At 38.2% G+C, this 18706-nt stretch overlaps 1 protein-coding gene across 1 annotated transcript in view; it reads left to right on the plus strand.

Annotated features, from left to right (window-relative positions):
• LOC150095518 (sn-1-specific diacylglycerol lipase ABHD11-like) overlaps positions 1 to 4027 on the plus strand; it is a 43567-nt gene extending 39540 nt beyond the window's left edge. Inside the window, exon 6 of the mRNA XM_090410801.1 lies at positions 3815 to 4027. Within this exon, the coding sequence (XP_090266927.1) occupies positions 3815 to 3944 (130 nt within the window). The 3' untranslated portion in view covers positions 3945 to 4027. The remainder of the gene's footprint in view (positions 1 to 3814) is intronic.
• The last annotated feature ends 14679 nt before the right edge of the window (positions 4028 to 18706 follow it).

Below are 18706 nucleotides of genomic sequence, written 5' to 3' on the forward strand. Positions count from 1 at the left end.
CTCATGGTTGATTCGGAAGTCCAAATTCTACAATTCGGGGTGTTTCCTGTCCAGCGATAAAAATTTGCTTCATATCTTCGCAGAATTTCCCATAACCAAACATCGTCAACTTTCAATCTCATCAGAAAAGTCAGAGAAAATGTATCGCTTATCATAATCATCATGTAGCAACTGCTGAATGTGGCAGATCATGTGTGGAAGTGTGGATAAAATGTAATAATTTTGCAGAAGACATTCCATACCGTGGAATAAGGCACATTCAATTGTCTCACTCCTTCATGGGTACTGCTACTACCAACAACAATTTTCATGTGATCCGTTGACAATCACATGAAATCAGTGATGGCACTGGTTTCCATCCTCTGCCTGGTGGAACTTCCAAAGATCCTGTTTCTTCAAATCATCTATCTAAATGCGTTAGCTGACAGAACAGAAGTTCTGGCGGGTTCTAAACTCATGCAGGTCGGCTGATGCACTCGTTAAGGTAAAATAACTTTACAAGTAAAGTGGAATAAAGCAAAGTGAGGCACATATTGAATAAAACTGTCAATAGGAATGAGCTTGTGAAGTTTTTTCTTTTACTTTATAGCTCTTATGATGCTAGCAAACAAGTGTTCATTTTCATTTTATGCAAACTTTGGGATTCCTGGGCTACAACAATCTCATATTCTCCCTATCGGCGATTTGTCCAATTCAAATTATTTTTCGCGGAGAAAAGTGGCTTGATTAGTCTCCCTATCAAATTTGGTGACATTCCGGTTGTTAGATCAAGCTGCATAAGACTGTGAATAGAGAAAGTTTAATTATAGCCACCCCGTATATATTAACGCCTCAATAATAGTAATAATATTTTTTTTGTGTCAGATAAATTACATACATAGATACAGTAATAATTATATATACACGATTAACAATTATATAACAGATACTTGTAACATTATATAACAGATACTTGCAAGTTAATAATATTCTTAAATATTTTTTTAATGTCTCGGATAAAATGTATACATAGATACTGTAATAATTATATATATATATATATATATATATATATATATATATATATATATATATATATATATATATATATATATATATATATATATATATATATATATATATATATATATAATATTTATAACATATAAATGAAGCTTAGTAGAGCTTATCTGAGGAAGATAATAGATGATAGATGGCGGTGGTTTCATGGTTATGTTTCTATACTGGTCGCAAGCCAGGTGTTGATTTTTCTGCTTTGTTGGTACGTGCTTGGAAGATTTCAACTTATATTACAGTTTAACTTTTTTTTTTTAATTGCAAATAGGATTGGATTTAGACATGGTGTGTTAGTTTCTTTGTTTCTTGTAGTGATGGTTTTTGAGAGGGGGTTTGTCATAGGTTTGTGGGGGGGGGAGAAACAGGAATTGCTCTATTTTCATTCTCGCTATAATATTTATATAGCGCCTGTTTCAGCTCTCTGTATGTTCCTAGGTTTCTGTTGTCGAACGGCAGTTTGTTTATCATGTCAGGTACGTAGTAGTTTCGGGTGGCTTTGCCGTAGTGACTGTTGTACTTATATGTTATGTAGTTTGTTGACTGTGGTCTTGTTATTTGACATCTTGTTCTGGTTACTCTATAGGTTGGGCTGTAGTAATGTTTTAACATCACTGTGTAGTGGCATAAGTGTTTCACCTTAAATATTTTGTGTTTTGTCCGTGCTTCCTGCATAAGTGTTGGTTGTTCCCAGAATATCAGTTTTACCATTTTATCTTGCAACCATTGTAACCTGTTAAGTCTATAGTTTGTGCAGAATGCGTATGATGTGATTGCATATCTTAAAATGTTTTCACATAATACTTTACAGATTAGTCTTTTTATGTGGGTTGGGGCAATGTCTTTTAATCTGTATAGTTTGCTTGCTATTATCCTAAGCTTGGTATGTAGGTAGTTTGTATGGCTATCCCAACTTTGATCAGCATAGAAGTGTACTCCGAGATAATAATAATAATAATAATAATAATAATAATAAAACACAGCTCAGCTATTGTTGTGATCTAACTACAGTTGAACTTAGTTTAGTCTAACTCGAAGCTGGACTTGTTCTATATAATTAAGATCTTCTTCTTCCTTTTGTGCCTTATCCCATCTATTTGGGATCGGCCTTTTAGATGATGCGGCTTTGTCGCAGTGCCTGACGTTTGGTGGGGGGGGGGGGGGAATGCGGTGGTGGTTTGCCTATTCTGAGGAACGATAAACCCGAGTTTCCGGGAGAAAAACCCTCCACCTCCGTATGAGACCAGCTAGCTCAACTTTAGCTGAAAGAGACCAGATAAAGGTTCCTCATGTCATGAACGGGAATTGAACCCAGGTCTTTCCGATCAAAAAACTTCGTCTATACTGACTGAGCTACAGAGCTCTTTATAATATAATAAAGATATGGAACAAAAATATTTAATTTAAAATTGCACATGTGTTTTAATTAAGTACTTGTATTTTAAATTAAAATCTATACTTTATTATATTTTTAAGTTCCGTTTTATTATATTTGAGTTTCTAATTTCGAGATACTTATATATTTTTTTTATTTCTCTAGTAATTTCAACATGGCAGTAGCAAAAGGTATAACGTGATTTTACTGCGCAAAATCGAATTATACCTGTTCATAAATATTTCGAAATTGAAATATGGTATTGTTCCAGAAGTGTGTCAGAACTGGTTCACACAGAATCTTCAGACGATATTAGTCGTTAGTAGAAACTCGGTCTATATACTATTGTTGTATTTATTAATTTCATATTTTCTTTGCTATTTTAGAAAAGAAACAAAAAGTGTGGAAATGATCTTGTTTAGGGAGGAAACGCTTAAACGATATCCTGGTACGTGTATATAGGACACTGCTTCCCATAATAAGGAAGCATAAGGTGTCATAGTTTATCTTTCATAACTGTGAATGAATTATAAGAAAATGTGAACATGATGTTGCTGTAATGTATGCACAGCTGTATTTCTAGAGACAGGAGAAAGTGTTTGAAATCCCCTATAAGAGGAAAGCAAATCCGGAATGAATCTATTCTACTTCTTCTTCAACTCATCCTCCCTTAATGGGTTGAAGAAGTATTAATGCAGCCAGCACGACACTCCTGTATTGCATTCCCCCAAGGGCGATGCAGTAGAGGAGTGTCTAGGAGAAACCCTCCACCTCCGTATGAGACCTGCTAACTCACCATTTAATTGAAAAGACCTGATAAAAATTTCTCGCTTTATTGACGGGATTCAAACCTGGGATTTTCCATCGTTTATACTGACTGAGCGAAGGAGGCTCTAATGAAGTGTAGAGTGCAAGTTTATTTGGTTGTTCTCATTAGACCAAAGCAGCTAAGTCTATGAAATGAATACCCTCTCTGAACTGTGTGTTTTATCCAGCCTGCCGTGTTCGATGAATGAAAAAAGAGAGCACAAGACCAAAAAGGGACAACCTGCCATCCATCAGCTTGGTTAATTCACCTTCACACTCTCGTGCTATGGGAATCGGACCTAGAACTTGCCAAATAGACGACGTCCTCATAACACTTGTACCACAGGGATACTCTTAGAGTGCATGTTAAGGTCGATTTACCTTCTCGACATTTCATATGATGAAAAGTCTACTGAAGCAAATTAATGTTCTTCTCTAGTGGCATAGAAAGCAAATCAACTGCAGTGATGCATTATGAGTTAAGTAATTTCACACATTTATGAAGAAAATTAAGTAAGTAATTATAATTTCTTTGTTTCTGTTAATGACAACCTAATACCTGTTTAACTTACCTTTCAGAGAGAGCATCGATCCTACGATAATAGAGAGATTTCCAGCTGGAAAAATCGTGAGTTTGACAAATGTTGGACATTGGGTGCACGCTGATGATCCAAAGGCTGTCCTCCAGCAGATTACAAGTTTCATTTAGATGCTGCTTGCTATACACCTCAAGAAAGAAAATGCTTACAGTAATGTACAATACAGATATAAAAAAAGCATTACCTTGAATTATTTACTGTTTCGAGTTTAGCATCAAAATACAAGAAGCATTTTAACAAAACGCAAAAATAGAATTAATTAAACATTTGCCTGACATAAATATAACTTCAGTTTACCTTATGAAATTATTCACTTCATCACGAGAATTGCCATACCTTTAACACAGAAATTTCATATGTCTCTATAATTATCTACATTATATTATTACTACTATTATTATTACGTAGCACCTACAACGAGTCCACCTCAATTAAAGTTGGCATTCTACTCCAGAGATCCATAGTTTGTACTATTCACTATGCCATCTACCGCTTAATAATAGCACTTCTGTCTGTAAACTTCATGTCAAGTCTTGGCCCATTTGCATGTATGAAAAATTCCGAAATTTTGCTGTAAAAAAAAAAATTACTACAGCACTATAAGATCGATTCACCTTCAACTGAAAAAGCCCATATAAAGATTCCTCTCATGACAACGACAATCGAACTCGTCTTTTTTTTTTTTTTTTTCTAATAGGTACAATATTCTGTCCTTCTTCCCACGTAGCTATGGAGAAGGTTAACTCTGTAGCAACTCTTCATGTGCGCTGAGCATGAAATGACAATCAGTTTTCATTGCCATATACAGATTCTTACTAAACATCATGGACTATTTTTATATTAAAATGAAGTAATTAAAACGGTAATTTTATTTACTGTATTATGGAAGTACCCAGAATTTTTATGACAGAAGGCACATTAGAGAAGTTAAAACGATAGATGAGGGAACAAAAATCTCGATGTCATGTCATTTTAGTATTATCATGATGTCTCTTTAAGTTCGATGTCTTTGTTTTAGTGCAATTTTTCACTTACACTAAACGTTATATCAAGAACACTTGTAATTAGTACAGAAACAGTTTGTTATATCTGTGATAGTTCTGAACAAAAAAAAAAAAGAAGCTGCGAAACATTACAAAATTTGGCAAAAATGCACACTATTCACATTTTCGTAAAAATTACTCTTAATTTGTTTTTCAAAATTAGCACAGCAAACTTAGTCAAAGCAAACTTTTAGATTGCAAATCCATTCTACAAGTTCAGTTTGTAGGTCTGAGCTGAGAAATTGCAAATCAAGTGTTAATTAATTTTCATATTAAATATCTCTTCAAGATAAATAAATAAAGTGTTAATAAATAAATAATAAATAAATAAATCTGCTAACACCTTTTGTTTTCTATAGCGAGTAGGCGAACCCGTTTAGGCCCTAACTTTTGGAGGCTGAAGAGCAGTCATACTACACCCTTGACCAATCAGACATTACTGGCCCAAGACCATGACTAATTTCAAACGCCTAATTTCATTCGATGAGAGGGTACTGCAGACAGCAATCTCTTGTTTGTTAACACTACATATTATTGTCTGAAATGGTGTGTGTTCAACGGTCGATTATCTTGAGTTTATGGGATGAAAAAGTTTCCTGAAGGAAAAGAAAAACTCTTTCCCCAGAGATCGACTAACTTGGAAATCGTTCGAAGAAAGGATTAGAAAAAGTTCTTCTAGTCGGCAACTAGAATCAAACTTTGAGCGTTGTTCTTCAGGCCGTCCAGCTTTATGGATGTAAATGCCATTTCCACGGGGATTATTTTATTAAACTAACAATAAATTTCCACATCGCAGTAAATAATACTTACAGTGTATGCATGTGCTCTTACTCTGAGAGGTATCACTGCTTGTTACAACTATTTCGCTACCTTCCATGGTCATAAACTATGGTAGTATTGGAAGTTTCCCATGCATCTGCTATAATTTTATGTACAAACTATTTGATTTATACATGGATTCCCCACCCCCCCCCCCCCCCACCCCCCCCCCCCCCCACCCCCCCCCCCCCCCACCCCCCCCCCCCCCCACCCCCCCCCCCCCCCACCCCCCCCCCCCCCCACCCCCCCCCCCCCCCACCCCCCCCCCCCCCCACCCCCCCCCCCCCCCACCCCCCCCCCCCCCCACCCCCCCCCCCCCCCACCCCCCCCCCCCCCCACCCCCCCCCCCCCCCACCCCCCCCCCCCCCCACCCCCCCCCCCCCCCACCCCCCCCCCCCCCCACCCCCCCCCCCCCCCACCCCCCCCCCCCCCCACCCCCCCCCCCCCCCACCCCCCCCCCCCCCCACCCCCCCCCCCCCCCACCCCCCCCCCCCCCCACCCCCCCCCCCCCCCACCCCCCCCCCCCCCCACCCCCCCCCCCCCCCACCCCCCCCCCCCCCCACCCCCCCCCCCCCCCACCCCCCCCCCCCCCCACCCCCCCCCCCCCCCACCCCCCCCCCCCCCCACCCCCCCCCCCCCCCAGAGGCAACTGACCAACTCACTGCAGCCTTCCAACAAAAGGTGAGATGTCGGATCCTACACGAACATCACTACCATAGGCAAAACAACACCTTAGATCTTTTCCACCAAGAATGGAATCCACGGAATCAACTCCTGGCTGAGCAGGGCGACTGCATTATAATCCAATTTCCAGCATAGAAGTGACACCTTTACCCCCCCCCCCCAAAAAAAAAAGAAAGGGGGAAGAAAGAAGGATTGTTGTGCTTAACAGTGCGAAAGTTAATCAGCTGGCACTCTCATGTTAATAGATAATATTGTGCAATAGTAACTTCTATGTTCTTCCACATTTATGTTCTTATGTTAAAACAAGATCTTATGTTATCATGTTAAAATAACTCTTAATGGCTTTAATTTATTTTAAAAAAAAAAAATGTAATTAGCCTTATAAGTGACTTCGATGTAACATACCTCAACAAGAGTATGTAACCTCTCTGTCTGACTGCAGAGAACCAAAAACCGGTTAATCCTGTATATAAGATTGTTATGTTTACAATAAAAAAAAAAAAAAAAAAAAAAAAAAAAAAAAAATATCTGTCATTTCTTCACTAAATTAGAAAACTAATTTTTTAACGCGATAAATTAGGTGCTTACGATTATGTAGGTATAAATCTTGAAGTTGATTGACGTATTCGACCGCACAAAATACAACTTTAGGCAAGAGCGACTTTGGACACGTCTTTCTTCTTCATTTCGGACTATTACAGTGACGTCATCGGCATATGCTGATAGGGTAATTTTTTGATGTGGCTCTATTATGCTGGTTCGTTTGGAGATGATAGTGTCGTGTACTCTTTTTAAGAAGGGTTCTATGGCCAGTGTGTATAATTGACCAGAGAGGGGACATCCTTGCTTGATCCCTCGAGAATATGACAAAGTGCGAGTGAGCCTGTTGTTGATTATTAAAGAGAAGTGTGCATCTCTGTAAAGCAATTGCACTGTTTCAGTGATGAGAGGACCATAGCCAAATGCCTTTAGAACTTCATAAAGGTACTCATGCTCTACCCTGCCGAAAGCCTTCTCCTGATCAAGGCTGACGAGTGCTAGGTTTCGTGTTGGCTGTTTGCGATGTGGATGAGATCTCTTATTAAATGGAGGTTATCATGTATTGATCTTCCTGGGACAGAGTACGTTTGATGTTGGCCAATAACTTCAGGCAATGTTGGCTTTATTCGGTTTGTTATAACTTTGGAAATGATTTTGTAATCGGTATTAATTAGGGAGATTGGACGCCAGTTTCGGATATCCGTGTGATCTCCCTTCTTTGGTATCAATCGTGCTACTGAGGTCGTGACGGATTGCGGGAGGCCATTGATGTAGGCTTCTTGCAGTGTTTTGAGGAGAAGCAGTCCGAGTTGATTCCAGAAGACTTGGAAAAACTCTGACGTGAGACCATCAAGTCCAGGAGATTTGTTCTTTGGCAAAGATGTGCATGCGGTTTTCAGTTCATCTACCGTGATTTTGTTTTCTAAGTGGTTCGGATCTGTCGCAGAGATTTTTTTTGTTTCTTTCAGTAACCGAGGAAGCACACAGACTATATGCACAAGCCTCAGGGGCCAAATTAAATAATGCAAAAACAACGGGCTTGTGGCCAGGCAGATGGGAGTCTAGAAATGATTCTCTGATCGAATGTACCTGGTCAAGCGAAGGACAAAAATACTTAGGTGTGCACCTTGGCAACACCAAAATATATAACACACTGAACTGGACACAGCTGCACAACCGTTTTAAACAGGTGCTAGGTAAATGGAACAGTGTTCGTTCCATATCTTCACTTAGAGGAAGAGTACTAATAGTTAACCAGATGGCTGCGAGTGTCTTATGGCAGACCCTCAAAGTACTCACACCTCCTGAAGAATTTCTCTACCACATTCAAAAGGAGATCGAACGTTTCCTCTGGAACAAAACTCACTGGACAACATACCCTCAACTCTGCAAGCAACTCAGCAAGGGAGGTCAAGGCCTGATTTCCCTTCAAAACAAGATTAGAACCTTCAGGATAATCCTCCTCCTAAAGACACTTCAATGCAATCACACTTATGTAACCACCTTCGATTACATCACGAAATCATCCACCAGAGGACTTACACTTTCCACAATTCTCCGAATGGCCAGTCCTGTACCATCTCCTCCTAAATTACCTCACTTTTACAAAGATGCTCTACAGCAGTGGAAAAACACAGGACTTCATCACACACTTATAGGATCAACAGAGTCAGCAGTACTTACAAAACCACTATTTTCGAACAGAAACATAACAAGTTCCAGCCTTTTCTTTTCCCTACATGGAACTGGGCAGGAATAAGAGTCATAGGGGAGCTCCTAACCCACACCCTAAAGTGGAAAGCATTCACAAGCCTACCAATGAAGAACCCAAAAACTGAAAAGCAATATCAACAACTGCAAGCCTCCATTATAAAAGCCTATCCAGATATCGCTACACCTCAGGAAATCCGTATTCCTTCTAGAAACAGCTCGGGGCCGATATTTCATCTTGTACAATCTGAAGCCTCGCTTCCAATTCTTCCCTACAACTACAAGAAAATATACCACTTCCTCATGTCAGTGTCTCCATCCTCGCTTCTTATATTCATCCTTAACCCTCTCATCTACAAGGCTGAATATGCCACTCAGTTTTCAGTGGGATCTGCCATATAAATCAAAATGCGCCAAACCAGATTCCGACATACAGTGGAGACTATGGCATAACATCTTGCCAACTCCTAAGCTCTACAAATTTCAGGTAAGAGAAACGGATCTGTGTCTATTCTGTGACGTTTCAGGTACCTTGGAACACACATATCTGACCTGTCCCGCAAACAAAGCGATGATCACCTACGTCCTGAATACTACCTCCAACACTTGTAACTACGCACACAGCCAAGAAGACTATTGGAATTTAGTCCACATAGAAGAAAACAGACACAGAACATGCAATTTCCTCTTCATCTGCGCTAAGGCCGTCATCTACAGCTTTTACCTAAAACAGACAAGAAATAACCAGCACCCATCCATCACTGAAACTGCAAAAACCCTCATGTATATCCTCCGCCGGAAACTAAAAAGCAGGCTTTTATTGGTTGGAACTTGAATACTTCAAAGAAACAAGAACTGTCGCGAAATGAAATTCATAGAGGAGTGGAATCCAACCGGTACCCTCTTCTGGATTGACGACGACAATACGCTTCATCTGAAAGATAACTCAGACTGAAACTGAACTGTAAATTTGAATTCATTTATTGCATTCTCTATTGTATACCCGAAAAGAAAATGTTTCTTTCTCTGTAATATATATACTTATATACTTTTATATACTTATAATATGTAAATAGTCTTTGTTACCTATCGTCTAATGTATATTTTAACAAGTTCAATAAAAAAAAAATTTTTTAATCTATCTATCTGAAACACACATGCACACACACACAAAACAGAGAAAGAAAATATAGCACTTATCATTAACACATTCATTGGTTTAAAATATATATAAATAAATAAAATTAAAATAAAATATAAGGAATGGTTCCTGCAGATAGCTTTTGATTTGCAAATAATATGGAATGCTATTTGGAATTCCCAATTCCATGTAAGTGATCAATTAATATACCTGATCGTATAGTGTTAATTAATATCTTCGTTCACAAGTTAATGACATTGCTCATAATTCATAAATTTTGAAATAAAAACTATATTCTTTATGATTATTACAGTATACTTACACTTCGTCTAATTCGTATTTTTCTTTCTTTCTTTCTTTTTTTTCCCAAGACAACTGAGTAACTACTATTATATGCTGTCTGTAAAAGGCTTGCAGTGCGATTTCCTTAGAGCAATGATTTCCAATCGGATTGCCACCTAGCGTGCGTTTGTTTTATTGCTGACTATAGACTGTGATTCTCATTTACCCTGCTTTCTCGTTTTCCTATATTCCACTGAATGTTGATAAGTGACTAAAATATATGTTTTGAATATTTATTTTTGTTGTTATTTTTTTCATTTCAAGAGCCTGTGTAGCTCAGTGGATGTGGCTTTTGCACACCACGGCGCTTGGCCACGAAGCAAGACTTGATTTGGAGTCTAGTCGGCGACTAGAGGAAATTTTTCTAACCCTTTTGTCGACTGGTTCCAGAGTTAGCCGATCTATGGCACGGGCAAGCCGGTTTTTCGTCCTGTAAACTCAATAAAATCAACCGTAGAACCCACACTATTTCAGACATTAAATATATTGCGTTAGGGTTAAGGACCACGAGATGGCGGCACTTGTTGAGCCATTCTCTTCACTGTGTGCAGCTTGATTAGTGAGAGCCTTGGATCAGTTATCTCTGATTGGGTACCAGTGGAGATTGAACTACCCACTCAGTCTCCAAAAGTTAGATAGGACTAAAATGGCCTCGCCTACTCCCTGTACGGGATTAAAAAGGCGTTAGCGGATTTTTTTTTTTTTCATTTCTTCAAGATTATCCATCAAAACGAAAATACAATACAGATAAGATGTATGAAAAATTCAAGCTTCTTATTCATATTTTCGGTAATATCCAAATATTATATTAACTGAATGAACACTTCGCATCCATGTAATTATTAACTTGTAAACACATCAGTTACTAATTAACCGTTGATCAGAATGCCTCCTGATAAGTTTCCATCAGGGGTCTTCCTCATCAACTGGCACATAATCATTATTTTCCACATACATTCTCCCAGATGATGCACAGAAATCATGTGGATTCCAAACAGTCGTATTCAGAGAGGGTCCCCTCGAGGCCGTCATGACAAATAGGCCATATTCATGGACATCAGTCTGTCTCTTAAGTGTATGTTCTTTCTCTCTTCAGCTGTTCGCTAAAGTAGATCATTAAAAGTAAAGGCAAAAAATAATAACAGTATCACTCTGATTTAAAAATAAAATAAAAAAATCCTTTCAAAAACATTTAGACAAAAGTTAGGAAAGAAAACAAAATATTCTAACCAAAAATTCTAAAGAACACCTAAACACTTTTAAAAAAGTCACAAAATCATTTTGCTGACCACTTCAGCAACATCTGCGGTGCAGACGCTAACGAAAGTGGCGTATCATCAGCATCTAGATCTCGCCTATTTTTAACTAAGCTCGAAATCGCAGTGACAACATTATATCCTATCTTAACTGTCCAAATTACATTCCATATGATTCCTTCTGCCACAAGGATCGCAATTGTGCTCTTGTGAGATTTAATATTTCTTGCCAGAGAATGTCAATCTTGAATCTTTTGTTATTGACCTTCTCTGGCTTAAAATTTCCTTGTGCTATTCAATGATATTCCTATACTATACTTATCATATTCCAAACTCTGAAAATCACTCTGATTTCTTTGATTTCTCCCACAACTTTACATATCTCCCCTTTTTTAATTCAACTGACACAGCTGGAAATGATATGAAGGAATTGGTAAAGCAATTATTTAACTCCAATCATCCATTTGCAATCTCATTACTAGATAATCCGCTTTACTCTTCCAATATTCTTGAGTATTTCATTTTCTTACCCAGTTCTACTTCTAATTATACTGTAGAGATCACCTCTCTTCTCAAAAATAAATAATCTTGGGCAACTTTTCTCTTTCATAAATGACTTGGAGTCACGTCAATTACACAAGGAATTTTTAAAAGAGGTTTTCATCTGAATCTTACAGTGACGGCGAACTTGGCAGATAGCCTGCATCAAGTTATGTAGGAACTTTTCTCCTGTAAACCCCTGCTTATCATCCTACAAAACAGGTAGAAAGAAAAAGAAAAGAGCACTTAATCTATAGATATAATACTCTGGCCCAATAGCCATAGTTGCGTTTGCTAATTTCAAACCACGGATATTAAATCTCCCAGAGAACATACTCCCATTATTCACTCCCAACCTCAGATTCCAGTTGAAACCATCAGAGCTTCTACTCTTCATTTCCTTGGTAAGATTACTTGCTTTCATTTTCTGATCCGAACACCAGTTCTGAGTCTCTGGACAAGTCACAGAAATTATTCTTTCTGGGAGATGAACGTCGTCATACCTACTCTATCAAAAATTTTGGCGAACTTTCGAAGCCATTGATATTAACGAAAAATCAGGGTACCGCACGTTGTTTGTGACAAGACCTCCATTTTCATGCTCATCCAACATTGTGTATGCTGCAAATGCAAAGGAAATAATTAAAATCTAAATATGACTTTGAAGCAGAACAGCAGTCGTCTTCTAACCAAATGGTAATCAGGTCTTCTAGTCTCTTTCCAAATGCCATCTCATTCAAATTCTGCTCAATTGTACATCAACCACTTTCATCCAAGTGGCATTGCTGTGCAGTACCTAAAGATAAAAATGACCTCTTGGCATCATCCTTCTCCTCGATCAACTTCATAGACGACAGGAAAAATCATCTCCTACTATACCACAAACAGTGCGCACCACGTCTCTTTTAGTCCATTGGCAAAAAAAGAAAAAACATCATGAGAACTTTACATAATTCAGATACCAAAATCTCTATTGCATCTGATGGTATCTCCGAAATGGCACCCAAACGTGGTCCCAGAACTAATATATATCTCACTCCACTTGGAAAGAACTCAATGGATACCCCATGTGCAAGGCGTGTTAGTGCTATGTAACGAGTCCAATATTTGTATCCAATAGAAATTTAAGGAATATAATGCTCCCATGTGATTGCAACTGTGTCCGGGTGAATGGCTACAAGAACGGAACTGACCGGATGTGAAAGATACGTTGTTATAGGATATCAAGTCACAGGCCTACCTATTTGGCAAATTGTTGATAAATTGAGCCATGATCAGTGACACATACTGAGATGGAAGCGCAGGAAGTTAACTGCAAGTGCTACCTGCAAGGGATGAACAATCACACTCACAAAATGTGATCGTAGATTGATATGAAGGATAATAGTAAAAACCTCCATTCTTCCGTCAACATGTTGAATGCGGAGTCCGGACTTCAGCTGGAACACGAATCTAAACAAAAACAAAAAACCGAGGCTCACAACATGGGTTTCTATGGAAGGACTATGGAATCTCCAATATGCAAGTCCCATACTACCTTAACCATCATGCAGCGCCGTCTTCAGTGGTGGAAATAGTATATACAGTGGGAAGAGGTTCGAGAGCTGTGTTATGGAGCGACGAATTACACTACACCCTCCATTGAGCAGATGGACGGATGTGGGTGTGGCAGATGCCCGGTGAACGTCTCTTACCATAGTGCTATGAAATTCGAAGGTGGAAGTGTGATGGTATGGTCCTGTGTTTCCTAGTTTGGCGTGGAATCTCGGTGAAGCCACTAGCATTGAACTCAGAGAGGTATCTGAACATTCTGGACAATGTAATGCTTCCTACTTTGTAGCACATCTAGAGAAATGACTATGACTATTGTCTCTTTCAGCAGGACAATGCACCATATCATAAGGCTGCTGCTGTAACTACATGGTTTGTGGACATGAGCATCACCACACTTGACTGACCTCCACAGAGCCCTGGTCTCAAACCCTATTGAACATCTGTGGAATGAGTGGAGCGTCGAATATGGTTAAGTGACGTCTACCCCACAATATTCCACAGAAGAATGGTTTAAAATTTGCTTTAGCAATAGACAAACAGCATTGGATGCCTTTTGTTTGAATGCAGACTTCCTTTCATATTCAAATGATTGTAGTGATGAGATACTGTTGCAAAAGAAGCCAACAGACACCATATTATGAGGAACAAACAGTCATGGTAGCAAACGTAATAGGACATCCTTTTGCTGTGATGACTGATGTAATCCTGCGGGACAAAGTTTCCACATGTGTACGTTCGCTATTGTACGCTTGTAGTTGCACTCGCAACTACAAGCGCACAATAGTGTGTCAAAAACACACTTTAACAACTTCCCATAACTTGGCCTATCCCATGACTTATGTGCACCAAACCTGAGATCAAAGCTGCGTGCAGTAATCCAGGTGTGGTCTTATCAAGGCTTTATAAAGAAGCAAAATGACTTCCTTATCCATTCATGTCAATGTTTCCTTCTGCATCTCAATTATCTTCTAAGTTGTATTTGCAACTTTTGCTATGTGACATTTGAACTTCAAATTCCTATGCACCATTACGTCAAGATCTCTAGTCTCATCAATTTCTTGTAGCATAACTCTGCTAATATAATATGCTGCTGAAAACCTCATCACGCCAACGTGCATAAGTGCACCTTTACTAGCATTGAACTGCTAGCCATTTTCGTTTGCCCAGTTTGCCAATCTATTCAAATCATTTTGTAAGTAGTGGATATCAGTAGCGTCTCTGATCGCCCTGCCTCTCTTCGCATCATCGACAAAGAATTGTATATCTCCTGCTAGACCTAATGTCATTAATGTATAGAATAAACAACGAATGTCCAAGGCCCGAACCCTGAGGTATACACCACTAACCTTGATCTGGCAGATTCCAAACTACTGTATAGCACTTTTTGCCACTGATGTCTTAGCAAAATGCAACATTATCATAGTGTATCCATTCCCTTTACCCAACTCGGCCTTAACTTCGTTATGAAATAAAAACAAATTGCTAAAGCACAGACTTCCTTTTGTAAACCCATGCTGCTCCTTACAGAGTATATATACGAGGGAGGTCTGAAAAGTTCTCGACCTTGACCATAGATGGCAACACTATCGGCAAAAGTTGGTACATCTGTCATAAGCATTTATTTGAAACTGCAAGTCATTCTATCAAGTAGTTTGTTTTATACAGCTGTCTGAAACAAGAGTATTATCTGTATTCCTTGAAATTGATAAAATTGAGTATCGTCCAGTTACAAAATTCTTTGTAAAAGAAGGTTTAACGCCATAAGAAATTCATTCGAAGTTCATAAAAATTTATGGACACTCTTCTCCTTCGTTTTCGACAATTAAGAAATGGGCTTCAGAGTTTAAACGTGGCCGTACCGGCCTTGAAGATGATCCACGTGTAGGGCGTCCAAAAAATGTAATAACACCAGAAATCATTGATCAAGTGCACAATATGGTATGTATTGGATTACCGGCAAGTCAAAGTGCGTTAAATTGCTGAGACTATATGCATTTCAAAAGAACGTGTAGGATATATTTTTTCCATGAAGATTACAAATGAAAAAAGCTTCGTGCAAGATGGTTTCCCCCCCTTGTTCACAGTAAATCAAAAACGCACTTGCATGAAAATCTCTGAACAGTGCTTGGAGCATTTTAACAAAAATAAAACTGATTTTGTGCGTCGATTTATTACTACGGATGAGACGTCGATTCACCATTTCCACCAGAATCCAAACAGCAGTGAAAACAGTGGACAGAAGCCAGTTGTTCAGCGCCGAAGAAGACAAAGTCGGTTCCATCATCAGGAAAGGTCATGGCATCGGTGTATTGGGGTAATAAAGCCATTTTGTTTATTAATTATCTTGAAAAGGGTAAAACAATAACCGGGAAATGTTATTCCGTCATTTAAACAGACTTGAAAAAATACGTGAGAAAAGATCTGATTTGCAGAAGAAAAAAATCATCTTTCTTCAAGACAATGCACCTGTCCACAAAGGTGTTTTGGCAAATGGGAAAATTAAGGGATCTGCACTATGAATTGTTGCCACATCCAACCTATTCCACAGATTTGTCTCCTCTGACTTCTATCTGTTCCCAAAACTAAAACTCTTCCTCGCTGGTCAGCGTTTTTCATCGAATCAAGAGGTGATTGCAGCTGTAGAGGGGTATTTTGCAGATCCTACTGAAAACCTCTAAAGGGATGAGATAATGACGCTGGAGCATTTCTGGATTAATGTATTAGTCTCAAAGGAGATTATGTTGAAAAATAAAAATAATTTTTAAATTATAAATTCGTTTTTTCATTGTTAGGCCGAAAACTTTTCAGACCACTTTCGTAGCTTTTTAGTCTATGTCTAAGTCTTGCATAAATTTTGTATGCAAGTTATTACCGTCTTCTCTAAAATCTTCACTACCACACCAGAGATACTGATAGGTCAGTAGTTAGACACATCTGTTTTTACACCACCCTTGTAATTCCACAAGAATGGAACTATCATAACATTCCTTCCATTCTTGTGGTATCCGTCCTGAACTGAGACTTAAGTTAGATAAACATGTGAAAGGCAAACGAGATGATATTCCATCTGTCACTATTGATAAATTCTTATCCGTTTTATGCAACAGCTCTTCAATCTCATTTTCGTGCACCTTTAGGGCTTCATCCAAAGTAGCAGTAGCACTTTGCACCATATTACATACTCCTGTTTGATATACGTTAGCAAACTGAGCATACGTTAAATGAACAATATCATTAGCTTCTACTACTAGAGTACCATCTGCATTCAATAAGATATCCTTCTACATTCTTTCTTTCTTTTGCTTACGGCCTAGCAATAAAATTCTTTTGGATCGCCTTTAGCCTGTGGTCAATTTATTTTCATACCGATTTAGCTTTTCGCACAATACTCTTTGCTTTTCTAGCCTGCACTTTATATATTTCAAAATCCTCTCACTTTCGTTCTCATAATACTCATACTATTCTTACTACATCCTCTTCTTCTAATGAAGCTCTTGCTTAATAAGCTTGCATTTCCATCTCACTCCCAATCTATTTATTCTTCAAACACTAGGAATATATTCAGAAACCACATCATTTAATCACTCCTTCAAAACTTGCCATGCAATGTTGGCATTTTTCTCATTCATTAATTGATACCATTGGACTCATAATTTCGAGCTTTGTAGTTTAGCATGTAAGCAGCATGTATCAGCAAGTATCAGATTATATTCATGTTCTAAATGGAACATTAATATAATTAGATACTCCCCAAGAAAGCACAGTATGATCACTGACACCAACTGTGGTGAAATAGTCATATTCATAACAGAGATCCTTCTGAGGCTATTAACAAATCTAACACTCTTTGATCTCGAATTCCTTCCTTCAATAAATTCCTTTCATTCTTATTATGAGATTTCTCTTCTATTAGCGAAAATCTATGGGATTTCTACAGGGAATTTGCTTTCTTTATCTTTATCGTCAAGAATGAGTACGCAAATACGATAATTCAAGAAGAATAAGGATTACCCCTATTCCAATTGAAAACTTGAGTGATCTTTTGGGAAGGTTATCACAATAAGATATCACTGTTTTCTCTCTTGCTAAGATGATAATTTTCATTCTAACAATTTTTATAACTAGGAACATCAGGTCTGGTTAACGGAATGAAGGAAGCTAATTTGAATAACGAAATTTGATTCCTTTTTTTACACTTTGCACTGGCTCTATGTAAATCTTCTTAAATAAAATTCTAATTCCTCAAATGACTTCTTAACAAGTCCATTTCCAAGTGTTGCTAAATTTATTTTTTTAAATTTACTTATATGAAGGTTTCCTGGCATCTTGGTAACTTCCATTGCACTTAAATAGTTTATTTATTGTATAGCTTTTATGGTGTAAATTCAATAAAGTAGAAATAAAATTTACTTAAAAATTGTAAAATTCTTAATAAAATGAGGATATTACAAACGTACTAAATGATTAAGTTCATATTACTTCTAACCAATCATTTAAATAACTTATCAGTAATTTTCCCCACTTTAGCCTATTACTTGTCATCACCTCAATATTCTCATATTTAATATTTTAGTCTTATGGGGTTCTTCAGACTGAATCAATCAACCAAGATCTTGGCCTTCCTCAAAGTCTTGTTCTCGTTATCTTAGCATCAAATACCTGTTTTGGTGAATTTTCTTACCATATTCTGATTAAGTGAAAATAGCATCTTAAAGTAGCTCTTCTCGCATATTCTTGAATGCTTACAATGTCAAGTTCCTTCGTAATGTCTTCATTTATAATGATTCTGCCATTAATGCCATCTTTTCACTCTCCTAATTTTTCTCAGAACTCCAGTACCTGTGGTCTCAAGTTTGATCAAGTGCTTTATTTCTAAGTCAATACTCAGATCCAGGTAACGCTTGCATCCTTTGCGTTAGGTCACCCGAAAATAGACTTCAGTTCAAATCTAGTTGCAGACTGAAGAAACTTTTTCTGTCTTTCTTCCACCAGTTCCCCAGTTACTCGATCTCTGGCACGGGCAAGCTGGATTTTTCTCCCAAAAACGCGGTTTTATCTCCCAGTAAACTCACCAATATACCCTAGAACCACACTATTTCAGGCATATCCTGTTAGGGTTATGTTCTAAAAGATGGCAGCATGTTTGCCAGTATCTTCATTGGTTGGCACTTATAATTAGGAATAGTCTTGGGTAAGCTAACTCTGATTGGCTACTGGTGGAGATGGAACTGCCCGCTCAATCT

The sequence above is a fragment of the Typopeltis vanoorti genome, chromosome 20 (assembly GCF_054136105.1).
Source record: "Typopeltis vanoorti isolate ZY-2024b chromosome 20, IOZ_Tvanoo_1.0, whole genome shotgun sequence".
Classification (NCBI taxonomy): domain Eukaryota; kingdom Metazoa; phylum Arthropoda; class Arachnida; order Uropygi; family Thelyphonidae; genus Typopeltis; species Typopeltis vanoorti.